Here is a 15998-nt window from a genome sequence, read left to right on the forward strand (position 1 = left end):
GATTCCACGAGTGTGTAAATCCTCCCTATCTCACTGTAATATAGCTTTGAATCCCGCAAGCAAGAACAATCCTCCTTTTCTAGTTTGAATCTGGTTTTAAATCTTGTAAGCGTGTGCAATCCACCCTGTCTGCAGACTCACGGAGTCTCCAATAGAAATGTAGGAATTTGCTGCCACTCAGTAGTTGGGGCGGGTTTAAAGTATTCAGAACGATTCAATGCTAAATACAAGTCAGAAGGAGGGGCAGTGCCCAACTGCATTGGGAAAGTTTTTTTTTTGCAGTGGTAGTTTTTTTCAAAACACTCTATCCATGGAATGTGCCTTCATCCATGACCCCATCCAATAAAATATATATTTTCAACTTGAAATTATAAAGTCATGTCTTGACACAATGCTAAACATTTTTTTCTTTTTTTGCACCATAATGTTAGTATGGAATGATTAACTCTTTCACTATAATGTTAGTATGGGATGATCAATTCTTTCACTATAATGTTAGTATGGGATGATCAACTCTTTCACTATAATGTTAGTATTGATGATCAGTTCTTTCACTATAATGTTAGTATGGGATGATCAGTTCTTTCACTATAATGTTAGTATGGGATGATCAATTCTTTCACTATAATGTTAGTATGGGATGATCAATTCTTTCACTATAATGTTAGTATGGGATGATCAACTCTTTCACTATAATGTTAGTATTGATGATCAGTTCTTTCACTATAATGTTAGTATGGGATGATCAGTTCTTTCACTATAATGTTAGTATGGGATGATCAATTCTTTCACTATAATGTTAGTATGGGATGATCAACTCTTTCACTATAATGTTAGTATGGGATGATCAGTTCTTTCACTATAATGTTAGTATGGGATGATCAGTTCTTTCACTATAATGTTAGTATGGGATGATCAACTCTTTCACTATAATGTTAGTATTGATGATCAGTTCTTTCACTATAATGTTAGTATGGGATGATCAGTTCTTTCACTATAATGTTAGTATGGGATGATCAACTCTTTCACTATAATGTTAGTATGGGATGATCAACTCTTTCACTATAATGTTAGTATGGGATGATCAACTCTTTCACTATAATGTTAGTATGGGATGATCAGTTCTTTCACTATAATGTTAGTATGGGATGATCAGTTCTTTCACTAAATACTGGATTGTTTTTTCTGGCCTCTTGCTTGGTTATACAACATGTTTTACATTTCCTATACCCCTCAATAAAGTGGGCTATAGTCAGAGCTTTTTTCCAGAACTTCTGGGACTATTGGATTGAAATTCCTAAGAAAAACATGCTACTAAAGGCATATCATTTAAAAAACAATACAGCCTGACCCAAGTGGCTGTCTGCCTTTGTATAAAAAATAGAAAGACAAGTGTAGCAATCTGCCTCAAGGGTTTGCAGGACTGTGTCAATCATACAGCATCAGCAGCCCTTAACTGGAATGGAGATGGGATTGTTTCTTGTGTTCTTATGCTTAACTGGAATGGAGATGGGATTGTTTCTTGTGTTCTAGTTATGCTTTTGTGCACTAAGTGGTTTGTATTGAGTTATGCATATGCTTTATACTATTGCACATATGTTTCTTTTTGTTTGTTTCTTTTTCCACATTGTTATATATGTATCTATTTGTATAAGGAGTTTGTTAACAACCTGTCCTTCGGATGAGACGTAAAACCGAGGTCCTATTGTAAGTGACTGTGCAGCAGCAGTTGTTGACAGGGACGCGGGAAGTTAATACATTGCCTTGTTGCTTTGAATCTTACATAAATATTTTTAGACTCGTGTTTCTGATGTCTTATTCCTTATGAAACTCACTTGGTCTGTGCATATTTTGATGGTGAAATGCACACAAAATTACGATTTTGTATATATTTAAATATTGCCCGAAGGTGCCTGCCCCGCACCCCCTTTCATTTTCAGCACCCCCAATTTGAAATTTGTTCCCACGTCTCATAAGAACATAAGAACATAAGAAAGTTTACAAATGAGAGAAGGCCATTCAGCCCATCTTGCTCATTTGGTTGTTAGAAGCTTATTGATCCCAGAATCTCATCAAGCAGCTTCTTGAAGGATCCCAGGGTGTCAGCTTCAACAACATTACTGGGGAGTTGGTTCCAGACCCTCACAATTCTCTGTGTAAAAAAGTGCCTTCTATTTTCTGTTCTGAATGCCCTTTTATCTAATCTCCATTTGTGACACCTGGTCCTTGTTTCTTTTTTCAGGTCAAAAAAGTCCCCTGGGTCAACATTGTCTAAACCTTTTTAGGATTTTGAATGCTTGAATCAGATCACCGCGTAGTCTTCTTTGTTCAAGACTGAATAGATTCAATTCTCTGGTTGTTGATGCATAGTTCCCCTAGTCTCTGTAACACGCTTTGGATAAAAGCGTCTGCTAGATGACCAATTAACAATTAATAATAACAGAACATATCTTGCTCAATGGGTATTTTGGGGTGTGCAAGTTCCATTGAGGAATGCAGGTCTGAGACACTTTTGTGAGGGCATTGATGGGAATGAAGCAGTTAATGAATGATGTGCAATGCGCAGTATAAAAGAGGAAGTCAAGCAGTTTGTGGGGAGCTCTCCTACTAAGCAAGTAAGGACAATGCTAACAGGACCAGGCTTAGTTTCATATTATTTAACTGTTTTTTAAGCAAAGCACTTTTTAAAGGTTTTTACAACACATGTTTCTTGTTAACCTTGGGCTAGTGATTAAATAAAGTAGTGTTTTTTCACTGGAGACTTCCATCTCTTGTGTCTGTGTTTGAAATAAGTTATATTAAAGTTGGAACACACTACACTTCAGAAATGCTTTCCAGAGTTTATAAAAGGCCTCTCACCCCTGTTATAAACATGCAGCTCACTGAGATTGCTTACAGCCAAAACAAACGATGCAGTAAGCCAACAATTAACACAACACTAATTTACCGAGCAAACTTCTAAACAGTTTTTTATAAAATAATAAGGAGATTAATGATGATTTAGAAAGCACTTAGTCGCTCTTATCTTGAGCCAAATCACACTAATGAAATACGATCATCCTTATCTACGCTAATGACAGGGCAGAGCTGGAAATGCCAGGACCTATAAACCGCTTAGGTCTCAATTTAGAGCACTGCAACTGGTTTATAGGAGTCTGTTGGAAATGTAAGGTGCTTCAGATAAACTAACATGCTTTATCACATTTCTGGTCACTAGGCCATGCATAGTTTCATCAAAACTGAAACAGCAGTTTCCAAGTTGCTGTCAGTACAGCATCAGGTACAATGTCTTGTAACAAATGTAAGTTTCATCAAAAAGCAGAATTCATGCAAACCATGAGCGAGATTCTGATACCATCAATGACTTGTGCTATGGAATACCCATACCATGTTTTGCCATAATTATATTTAGAATCTATAGGAAACCCGCCAACAAAAGATATGGTCAATTTGATATAGACAATGTAAGTAAGCACAATTATTAATATCAATTGTTCTTTCACTAAACAAGGATTATCAGACCCTACCCATAAAACTAAGGTCCGTTCCTACCAATAAAAATCTGATTATAAGGACTGTTTTTCGGAAAAGTTTTTTTAAATTTTTTTTTTTTTATAAATATAGGTTAAATAAAACAGTGATAGAACATTTTTATTAACTAGTAAACCCAATTGAAAAAATGTTTTATTTATTTCAAACAGTCCTTACGGTTTTGTGAAAATGGCCCATACTGTATAAATTGAACTCTGAGCAGTTATTCAACACTTTTAAGGTCTAATTCCAATTAGAAACAGCATGCAGGAGCTGCAGCTGCCACTGGCAATGGTGCCCCGCAGGGCTCTGCAAGTTCCACCTCTATACAGTGAGTCTGCTAATGGCTCGCTGCCATCCCTGCACAACCTCCATTCAAACAGAGGATCAGGACAGGGGGCTGGATCCCAGCACAACCTCCATTCAAACAGAGGAGCAGGACAGGGGGCTGGATCCCAGTAAATGCCAGTTGCCTCGCACACACATATACTTTTACACTGAATCTGAAGGCTTACCTCATTTCAACAACTTCCTGTCTGCTTTCTTCGTACTTCCTCTGCCACTTGGCTACCTCCCTCTCCTTGTCAACAATCTAGAAAAAAACAGAAGAGGATGAGAGAGAGAGAGAGAGAGAGAGAGAGATTTCCAAGCACTGCTCACACTGGAGCAAAACAAAATCATTCAGAATCACAACAAAACCAATCAGCATGACCTGCATCCCATAGTACAGTGTGTACAGGACATGCAAAAAGAAGAGTCATTACTCCACTTGACCCTACTTAGGGGATCTAAGGACAGAATGTAATAGTTAGAGTTCCTAGTGTTCTCAATGTTACTGCTTCACCTGGTAGTGTATTCCATGCATTTATAGCTCTCTGTTCAGACACATGCCTCCAAATATCCTGTTATTAAGCTTATTTTTTATATAACTACAGTATGTATTGAAGGACAGGCATCTCCTTATATCCCCAAATTCTGATATCCCCATAATAATGAAAAATACAAGCACAAGCGTTTAGCATGTGATTTAGAAGCACACAGTTGCTGCCAACAAGATTTACAAATAAGCAAAAAGTGTCTACCTCTTCCCTGGCGATTCCAAGAGCTGAATCAAGGTCTCTTTGATTGTGATATGGACCCTGATCCCCTTCTCTGACAGCGGTCTTGGGGTACAGTGCGCTTTTAGAAATGGAAACGTCCTCCGGAGACAAGGTTTCCATTTGCTGGAGGCAAAAACAAATGAAACAAACATCATGACAAAGTTTTCAACTAGAAAAAATGGTTACCGACATCCAGGAGAAGACAGAGAGACGGGATTGGCAACACAGGAATAAGTGCAGACTAGTCTGTGGGAAAGTGCTCTATTTGAGGCTGGACGGTTTCATGTTTGTTAGTAAGACATGCAGGAGTTGGGGGAGGGGTCAAAACTGTGCTCTACTGCAAGGCAGGCTGCTGTTAGAAAGGAAGGCCGCTGATTTACACAGTATAGCAGCTGATAAAGGAAGCAGGTTACACATAAAAATAGGATTCAGGTGCAGTCAATTGATTAACTTTAAGACACTTATTAATTAATAATAGATTTTTAAAAGGAGTGCTTTAAAATCAATTTGATTTTTTATAGATAAACTGCTCATCCTGTTACCCTTGGTCACATGGTCTGATTGCAGCTCAACCATTAGAGTGAGTTTGAACTGCAATACAGGAAGTGATTCAGTACCAGGAAGTAGCAGAAACTTTTCATCAACAAAAGTGTTGTCTTTAAAATCTTTGCAAATTATAAAATTGAAGTATGAATAATATTCAAAGAAACAAAAGACCAGTGATGATATTACCTGAGCTAATAATGGTCTTTAAACCCTTGGTAAGCACTTCCTTGGTATTAAAAACATGGTGTAGTGTTTCCAATAAACATAATGCTACGTTCTGTCTGTGCTGCTGCACAGGAGCAGGAGACAACATCACTAAGTAACTGTGTGAATTCTGAAATAGATGCACTCCAATTTTTCAAAAGCACGATTTATGTATTAAGGAAAAACTCTCCCAATAGTTTCCAAACCAGAATGAAAAACTTTGAAGTTTAAATTCAAGGCTTAAGTTGTTTCTTATACATTTTAGAACTACAATTGGTGTTCTTACTGTTTTAGAAGAAACTGTGTTAATTACAATTTGGAGTTTCAGAATCTTATTGCAGGTTTATCTCAGAAGATCAATTGAAAACTATCTTCTGAAGTACTGGCAGCAGTAGGGCAGCAGTGTGGAGTAGTGGTTAGGGCTCTGGACTCTTGACCGGAGGGTTGTGGGTTCAATCCCCAGTGGGGACACTGCTGCTGTACCCTTGAGCAAGGTACTTTACCTAGATTGCTCCAGTAAAAACCCAACTGTAAAATGGGTAATTGTATGTAAAAATAATGTGATATCTTGTAACAATTGTAAGTCACCCTGGATAAGGGCGTCTGCTAAGAAATAAATAATAATAATAATAATACTGGTCATCTTCAGATTCAGAGGGAGGCCTACGGACAGCAAAGAGGAACCTCCACCTCAGTCTTACAAGACAAACGTATTCAGCAAACTAGTCTCTAAGCATTATACAGTAAATCAGCAGGGCATAGAGGTCAAAGATTACTTTGAATAATGCTGTGTAAAGCTTACATCATTTCATACACCTCAGTATCCTAGCTTGTGTGTGTAATAACTAACACCACGCTTCCATAAGCACCATGAACCCAACCTGTAAAACCGTTATAATCTGATTCCTGTATCAAACTGGGGCTGCAGCCGCTTCCATCTCCAGTCTACAATCTACAATCCAATCTGCATCCGGACATTACACACAAGTCAAAGATCACCTGTATTGATCACGTTTTTGTACAATTGCTGTTTATAAATTTGTCAATCCCCCTGACAGTATATTCACAGACTTCACGTTCAGACTATTTTTTTTCTGCATTTCAAGATTTACAATCCGCCTCTTGTGTCCTTGGCATTGGACATTTATTTCTTAAGTTTCACCACCAGCAGAAGTTGGAGAGATCAAGTTCTGCCAGCCCACAATCCTAACTGGGGCTGATAGAGTCCCAACTGAAATCAATTTGATCTCGATCTGCTCCTGATGGAAATGAACCAGTCTGATTTCAAATTGATTTCAAGTCAGTCCCAGTGGCAGATGAAAATGTAGCACGATGCTAAAAATTCTAACACTGACAATGAGCTGGTGGGTACAAAGGAAAACAATGAACACTGCTTTGTTGCAAAACAGTATTTTCAGAGATTGTGCACTTTCAATCTACGAACTCCCCAGGGCTGTAGCTGTGTTTTAGGGCTAAAAATCAACATTGCAAGACAAGAGAACAAAGAACAGACCAAAACAGTGCATGGTACATATCTAGAGAAGCTGTCTCAATGCACATGGGCAGAACAAAAGAACATCAAATTCATTACAACAGGAACATGCTGCAGGCTGATATGAAGGTTTCTCTCAATCAATGAGACGATTTATTGATCCTCTGTAGCTTAGCTACCTTGAGACCAATACATCTGCAACTGAAGACAGATATCAATATACACAACAATAGATAGGATTTAGCTCTAATGGTAGGGAGCCCAACCGTTATTGCTGACAATGTAAACTATTGAGTAAACTTTTATTATACATAATGGTTGGTGATTCCTGACCTACGGCTGGCCTGAAAAGTGTAATTTTTGGAAAACTCTATTTCAGTTGATGGTTGACAATATGTTGTTCATAGAAACAGCTCTGTTCTGTAGCATGGACACTGGGCTAGACAGCCTGCCTTTAACATTGATTCCATGGGAAATGGCATGACGTCGCGCTGGATGGATAACACAGAGGAGCTGTCTGTCTGTCTGTTAGAACAGGACAAACTGACAAACAATCATCAGATCAGTGTTATCCATGCAGGATAGCTTCAAATATCATGTTGTTTTCCACTATAGATCCAATGTTAAAACCTTGTTGACAAGCCAACTGTTTTTTGATATGCCTTACTGATACCAGATGAAGCAGCTGCAGCATAAACAGGATATATAGGGCCCTATTCACAGACGTAGGAGTTTTTACATACAGCAGGGGTCTATAAAATTGATCTGAACTGTGGCTTATCTAAATACTGTTTAAATATTAAATTATTAAACACTGACTTTTAAAAAAAAAAAACTTCAATTCTATCCCAAGGTTTCTTTGGTGCCACGGTGCATGTCTGTCTCTTTCCTGTTTGTCTTTACTACTTGACATTGAGAAAAGCTGACCAAATACTGTTGTGGTTAACTGTGCTTAATCAGCTTTGAGTGCAGATCCCCCAACTCATTCCCACAGTGACCCAAGCTATAGCAGAACAGAGCTGAACAGATCTTCACATAGCTGACACCCTGCATCTCAAACCACAGGCAGGGTAGATCAATAAGGACCAGTCTTCATGTACAGTACGAGTACTCATTTCATTGTTTCACAAAGATTTTTTTTTCAATAAGAGATTGAAAAGAAAATATATATATATTTTCTGTGAACAATCTATTATTATTATTATTATTATTATTATTATTATTATTATTATTATTATTATAACTCTTAAAGACCATCAGTACCTATGCTGTCACAAGCTGTTTAGTGGCTGTGTTCAGTGCTCCCTTACTACCCATTCTCCACACTGAGACCTGAATGAACCTGCGTGCAGAGGGAGGGAAGCTCAGTCATTGGAACAGCACAGTGCTCATGTAGAATGGGGTTCAGAACAGAACAAATATCGGTAACACTGCAGTTTAGAGATCCGTTATAATTGGTTATAAACAATAGCAAAAACAAAACAATGGCAAAAGTGTATAATAACTGTACTCTTATTATTTCTAATCATATTCTATAATTGTTAATAGCATAATTAATAGATTGTTTATAATCACTATCGTTTCCCTAAACTAAAGTGTTATCCAAATAACTTTGGATGTGACTTTCATGTTAGATTGTCCAGACTGAGCTCTTCCTGCAGTGAGGATGGCACTGCAGCCTGCAGGTATTAATGACCATTGATAAATCAAATGCATCGTTCATATAGACAAAACGATACCTACGAAATTACAGTAATACATACTGTACTACATAATACTTATTGGGATTGTTTGGTGAGCTCTATGTAAAACCTTGTGAATAGGGATGGTACGACGATGTTGTTTGGGAACTACACTGGTTTTGTAGAAGTTTTAAATACCTTTGAGACAGGAGTCACTCTGTGGTTAAGTTTGGCTTCTGTCTGAGCCGGAGTACTTGATGCTTTCTGGGAAGCAACCAAAGAATGAAAGAAACACATCTACACAACACGTGGAGATACTTGTTTGCTTGTTTACTAAGGGGTGGATTCAATCACAAAATATAGCACCGCTGTCTGACCTGGGTTATATTTATGGCGCTATTCAAACAACGTAGACATAGGAAATCCAAACACATCGCTGGATTAACATTCCAATAATCCTTTGTTAAAACACATTTCTACCTTGTAAGAGCAGGAAGGGTCAGGTTACTGATATAGAGGTTTGATTACTGCTGCTGTACAAGGAGGACTGGATCCTATTTGTCACAAGGGAAGAGTGGGGTTGCCAGGTTGAATGAATGGGGTAGGAGATAGGGATCCTCTTACTTTTGATACTCGGGGACCATTGAGTTTCCACTTTCTGGTAGCTGGCTTCTTCAGTCTGGACTGGAGCATGTAAAACAAGGCAGGACAGAGGTGTTTTTACACAATCCTGCCTTGGCTTCTTTGGAGAGGTGTTACTGACAGACAACACGGACCTGAAGGGCACATACATTGGAATCTATTCTTTACCATTTATAATGATCGGTAGAAAGAATAGTTTAGCACTCCATGTGGGAGTTTTGTTTTGTTTGTTTCTGTTATTTTTTGTTAATAATAATAAATACTGCACGAAAGTGCTTAAAAACTTCAATTTCTGTGTTTGAGTCTATTTAAAAGGGGCAAACAAACCTTATATTAAGTCAAATCTAGCACTACATTATATATATATATATATATATATATATATATATATATATATATATATATATATATATATATATATATATAACTTTTTGGATGTTCACAAAAGGTTTAAATGATTAAAAAATTATTATTTCAGGACGTTTCGGACAAAAGTCTGTCTTCAACTGTATATAAAAAAGTAAACCCAGTGCAGTAAACTTGAATAAACGTAAAAATCAGGGGTCAATTACAACGCACCACTTTTAACTGAGGTTTAAACCTCAAAAACAAGCCCGGTCCATGAGCTCAATTGCAACATACAACTTTAGACCACAACGTGTCAAAAGGCTTTTTCAACTTCAACGTACCAGCAGTGGCTTCAATTAAGCCCATTTTGCTGTCTATTTTAGACCATGTAGCAGCAGGGTTAACTGTGGGGCTTCTACCTGTGAAGGGACAGTATTCCCATCAGATATACAAATATATTACAACTTCAGATAAGATGTTCATAAAACATACTCATATGCCATTTGTATTTTATATTTAAAAAATGCAGTTTAAAAACGAGAAAGTGCAACCCTGTCTGAAAACATGGCGTGCAAACAGATTATTAAGTGTAGTACCTGTAATCATATCTCTTACTAAACTGCACATCTGAGGCCCAACCTGTTTGAATTGGATTTGGACTCACTAATGGAAACACTATCCTTGTTGCAGCAGGTTTATTACAGTGAGTGTTTTCTGCATGAGATCTAACAGCAGTGCTCATAACCCAATTTCCCAATTTCCATGCCAAGTGGCTTAGCAGTGTGTCTTTGGGGTGGGGGCTGGAGCTCTCTCCTTCAAGCTCAGCCTGGATTAGATCTTAAACACAAGCGGCAGGCTGACCATCTGTGCCGCTGGGGGAATGCACATTATCTGGGTCACTCTTTAGTTCACTGTTAGGGTGAACAATTTTGTCTTTTTAATTTTTTTGTGTCAAATCTTTTGTTTTAGAAAGCAGGTTTATTATCAAGAGTGTTTATAATTAGGGCTTCTGTCTTTCTGTTTTTATTAATTACATTTTTCAATTATTTATTTTTAGCTATTTTCGAGTTTTAAGTAAATCGTTTTTTTTTTTCCCCAGGGATTTCGTTTTTTATATACTGTATGAAATTATTGTTTTTGGTTACTTTCCAAAATGCTTGGGTGTTTCATTCTGTATAGTAGTAACTTGACATTACTTGTTTTAAATCTTTCAAGCCGAGTCTTCAATAGAAATGTAGCAATGTGTTGTCACTCAGTAGCCATAGTTTTTATTTTTTTTTATTTTGTAGTAGTTTATTTATTTTTAATGTTAAAGGGGTGGTCAACATGAACTGAGTAACCATTTCCAGTGTTTTTCCGGGGTTTTCCAAGGTTTACTGGTTATACACCGATTTCATTTTTTTGTATCCGGGTTGTTTTATTGGTTTTTATCAGTTAAAACTGAAAATCAGAAGCCCTATTTATAATACATATCATTTCATATTTAAAATAAATGGAAGTTACAGGATGTACAGGATTTACCAGGTTAATAACTTTAGGTGAAATCGGAATTCATTCCTAATCCAATTGGCAGGTAAGAATCTGGCTGTTCAATTCAATAGCTTGGTAAAGACTACTGAAGAGTAATATAAAGATGCAAATTCTACTTTGCTTACTCTCTGTGAAGCTGAATATAGTCTTTCATAGCACTATGACAAAGACTTAACCCCAGTACAGGGTACACTTTCCCATGAAGTGGTGATTAAGCTACACTGAGCCCCATTCCTAAAACTCACATTTAAAGAGTCTGAATAGATCAAGTCTATGAATGCTTTGCTTGTGGCTTCCTTAACAAGTCTAATCGTTTTCATCAATCAAACTTTAACTGCTAAGCTACCAGCGATGTTTCTCAAAAATGAATTAGCAACGCAGACGGAAGATTGAACAAGACAGGAATTACGCAGTGAAGTAGGTTACTGTAAGTTTAGAGCCAGCAGAACTGGTTATAAACAGTTTTTATGTCAAGTCAATGAAAACTCAATGTACAGCTATGGTCTGTGTTGTGCACCTCCCTCTATATAGAATGAACACATTGTGCTTCATAAAGTCAAATTAAACCTGCTGAATAATGTTACGTTAACAGATTGAATTACATACTGCTTTGTAGTTTCCATATACTTAACGAAAAACTGACAAAAAATGTAAAAATGTGATATTTCAAAATCTAACATTAAATACTGTACTGCTATTATGCCTTCTGGTAGACTTTTGCAATAACATTTTGCAGTTTCTTTGATTACATGAAGTTAAATAAAATATCTAAAATCATGTTCATATAGCTTTTTTATTATGTCTCAATCCGAAAATTCTAAACCTTTTTGTCATAGCTGTACAGCTGAAGTTTCAGTAAGGCACACTGACCGATGCACCAGTGGTATCACAATGTTTAATATGCCCCTTTACTGGTTTTCTCTGAAAACGTTGGTTCTTCACTAGCAAAGAAATACCATAAACAAAGGCAATTTTTAGGGTCCTAAAATAACTGTCCAGTTTATATTCCTACACGGATTAAAGTTCAGAGCATGGACCAGTGAATGTTTTAAGGACAGCACGTTTTTATACATTTCCTTTGTGGAATTAAACAATTGTCTTTTTTTAATATTTCATTTTTGCATGTAAATATCCTCAGATTTTAACAGGTACCTTGTCATTTCTGTGTTATAATAATATAAAAGATGGATAAAAGGTTTCTGAGTTGAAAAATGTTTGGCCTCAAAGCTCTTTTGAGGACAAATAAGCAACCACCATGAACACTTACTGAGTGGATTGCAGACCCACTACTGCCAGGTACAATATTCTGCATTTCTTATGCATTTGTGACAAAGGCGTTTGGAATCCAGCTTTTAAACTAATTGAGCGTGAAGCGAATGACCCGTCAATGGGTTGTGAGCCCTGCTCGCTGTTGACATGTTCTAAGTACCAGGATTAAGTTTAATTAGAAGTATCAGGGAGATCCTGTTAGCTCCTCTAATCCACTGAGAGACTGTCAGTCAGTGTGGTGCACCCTGGTTATCAGCAGTATAGTCAGTGCTGTGCTAGTGTCAGTGAAGGGCAAGTGTGTATCCCAAACTGACATGACTGCTGGAAGTCTCCATGACAGGTGACACGGGACAATTCAAAACAAGCAGGTGAATTACAGATTGAATATCTTCAAAGGACAAGGGTCTAGAAGAAGGGAATAGCCTACAAAATCAAATCTTTACTATGGAGGTTAGTTCACCTTTCAGTTACGACACGGTACATATCTGAAATTGACACATTCTCATTTGTTCCATGTGTATCGAAGCCTATGTACAGCAGATACTGAATGCCTTTTTTCTTACTTTGTATCCATGTAAGCACCACCTTTAAACACCTTCTTCAGGTGTGATAAATATTACCAGAGGATATCATTGAAAGGTGGTGCTCACATTACAAATATTACAAGAGGACATTATTGAAAAGTGCTGCTCACATTACAAATATTACCAGAGGATATTATTGAAAGGTGGTGCTCACATTACAAATATTAGAAGACGATATTATTGAAAGGTGGTGCTCACATTACAAATATTAGAAGACGATATTATTGAAAGGTGGTGCTCACATTACAAATATTACAAGAGGATATATTATTGAAAGGTGATGCTCACATTAAAAAACTGCTCTGCAGTTACTCAGCTGTTTCAGCCTTGCTGTGACTACAGCAGAGATGCCAGCTCATGAAAGGAGAAAACAGTAGCATGTGCCAAGCATAGCTTGGAGGAAATGTTTTTTTTTAAGGCCAGTGGCTGCTAGCCCCTAGAAATTAAAAGGTTCTTAGGCTCTGGCAAGCCAATAGCCTAATTTTTGCTGTTCAATTTTGTAATTGTAAACACACAGCACTTAGAAATTAAAAGACGCCCACACTGATTTTTATTTTTTAAATTTGGAATTCTATTTATTCTGTATTTAAACATTAGTAATGAAGAGTGTTTTAGGATCGTGTGCTATCAAACCTGGACTGAAGTATTAAACCTCAAAACCTTATAAAAATAACTATCAAAATAACAACACTTCAAGAAAGATTTAACATGCTGTGTAGTATCCAACAATTAATTAACTATTTAAAGCAACTAAACCTCAAAACCCATTTGCACAAAAACACAGTAATGGGGAGTGTCAGATTTTGCATATTGCTGGTGTTTCTTTGTACCTATGTGAGTGATACAGTCATGACGCCCATGTTTCACAGAGAAGTCTGTCCAGCAGTATTCACAGCAGATGTGAGATTCAGAACACTCGACTTCTTTGGTAAATTCTTCTCGAAATTTCTGACAAGCCAAACTCAATCTTTTAGATGGAGGATAGTGACATTTTTTGTTTGATTTGTGATTCCTATTTTAATAACGGATAAGCAACCAAGTAAACGTGCAACTGATAATGATAGCAAGGCGACATTTGTGCAGCAGTTTCTGAAGGACCTGTAAACTGGTTACTAAGCAACCCAGCTCAGAGCTTTTAGTATGTCAGTTAAAATGACACAATAAACTGTCAGTGAAATACTATTAAGAACAATTAATGCATTAAAAATTCAGGGAGTATCCATCATTTATTTATGTAATAAATAAAAACTCTTCGACATAGCGCCATAGCAGAACCTCCAAAATAGTAGCTGCTACGGCCAAATTGTAGCCGTTGGCATCTTTGCTACAGTAATGAGCTGACATCTCAATCCATTGAATTCAATGGACAGGCAAGGGCTGCACACGGACTGCAAGCCATGTAGTTCGAAGAACCATTCAAATGAAGAGCAAACTCTGTAATCAAGAGGTAAGTACGAGTCTTATACCGAGATCAGTATTGTTAACTCATTAGCTGCTAGGAGAATTTCCATAACACTATGGAAACTCAACAAAGGGGTTAGTTAGGGTTAGTACTGTAGGTCACAAACAAAAAACAGAAACGTGACATGGGATATGCAGTTTGGCACAATAGACTTGTGCATTGGATAAATGTCACCTTTCTGGAATGATCATTAATGAATAGACTGTATATCCAACATATTTTACTAAGCAACCCTGCATTTCCAACTGACTGAATAGTATTACAATGCACGTTTTACAAACTATACTCGGAAAACTCTACAACAACACTATACTGCATATAGTAGAACTCAAAAGTTACGAGCACATACAGAACGGAGGATGTTCACTGGACTATCTTTAACATGAGGACTAACAATGGAAAAGAAAAATAAGCAGGAGAGCTGTGTTCAGATTCCCTACACCTGATCCCACATCTTTTACAGCAGCCAGGAACCCTGCAGCCGTCTTCCAGTTGGTAAAAGTGTTGATCCTAACTTTGAGGTTCTGCTGTAACTGAGAGTGCTATTGCGTCATGAATATCCCATATCACCTTAATGTTTGAATGGGCAGCATGCAGATTCCTGCAAACCTAAATAGGAAAAAAAAAATCTAATAATAAAAAGTTTACTTCAACAACACACTACTACAGAACCTACGGAAATAAAAGTGTGCTACAAAAGATCTTTTGTGATCCCATGTTGGGCCAAAACAGAATAAAAAAGCTCTAAAGCGCTAAAGGAATAGCAGTGTGATGAAGTGAGCAGCCCTCTCAACATGGCAGTGGGGCTGGTTGTTTGTTTAGTCTCGAGTATAACAGCACACACACACTACTCCAGGCATGAAGGAATACCTCAGGATTTAAGGAGCAGGGGGGAGTAGAAGAGTGGGCTATTTGACTGGCTACCTTCAGGGCCTCTATCCTCATTGCTGCCAACACTAGCTCCTCCTGGCATTGGGGGGTGTGGGGGGAGGTGTGCCAACAGGAGAGAACAGGGCATTAGAACACGACAGTACAATCACATTGAATAGAACACGACAGTGACAATCACATTGAGAGCAAAGAGACAGCAGCACCACTGCGAGTGGAAGAAAGCATGAGGAGGGTGGGCACTGGGGTGAAGATCAACAGTGAAAACAATCAGACAACTTTTTACACTTATAACTTTAAAGTCTGTTTCAAAGTTATTTTCAAAATGTCCGCTCCAGTGCACTGGGGTTTGAGATCTGTCCTCTGAATCACTGCAGGAAGTGCCACATCGTGGCTCATTATTGCTGTGTTACCTGTTTGACAATGTGGGCAATAATCCTTACACTATCAGTACACTAGAGCGGGCATTTTGAAAAGAGCTTTGAAACAGACTATAAGTTATACGTGTAAAACGCTGTCAGGATGTTAATAATGAAAATACAAAATTACAGGTTCGTTATTTAAACAGTTGTAGCAACACAGCAACACAGTTGTAATCTTTAAAGTGAATAAGGCTTATTATTTCAATAACATATGTTTTGTTTTGTTTTTTATATTCCCTATTAGAGTTAATACCGCACCTCCAAGATTTAAAATCAGGATTCAAATATTTCTTGACTT

At 37.4% G+C, this 15998-nt stretch overlaps 1 protein-coding gene across 2 annotated transcripts in view; it reads right to left on the reverse strand.

Annotated features, from left to right (window-relative positions):
- Window positions 1-15998, reverse strand: part of tacc2 (transforming, acidic coiled-coil containing protein 2) — a 93121-nt gene that overhangs the window by 20044 nt on the left and 57079 nt on the right. For both annotated transcript variants that reach the window (XM_059035700.1, XM_059035699.1), the window contains exons 10-14: window positions 15261-15356; window positions 9180-9239; window positions 8754-8819; window positions 4614-4754; window positions 4047-4123 (exon numbers count right to left, since the gene is read on the reverse strand). In XM_059035700.1, coding sequence (XP_058891683.1) covers window positions 4047-4123; window positions 4614-4754; window positions 8754-8819; window positions 9180-9239; window positions 15261-15356 — 440 coding nt within the window. The remainder of the gene's footprint in view (window positions 1-4046; window positions 4124-4613; window positions 4755-8753; window positions 8820-9179; window positions 9240-15260; window positions 15357-15998) is intronic.

This window comes from Acipenser ruthenus, chromosome 13, assembly GCF_902713425.1.
Source record: "Acipenser ruthenus chromosome 13, fAciRut3.2 maternal haplotype, whole genome shotgun sequence".
In the NCBI taxonomy this organism is placed as follows: domain Eukaryota; kingdom Metazoa; phylum Chordata; class Actinopteri; order Acipenseriformes; family Acipenseridae; genus Acipenser; species Acipenser ruthenus.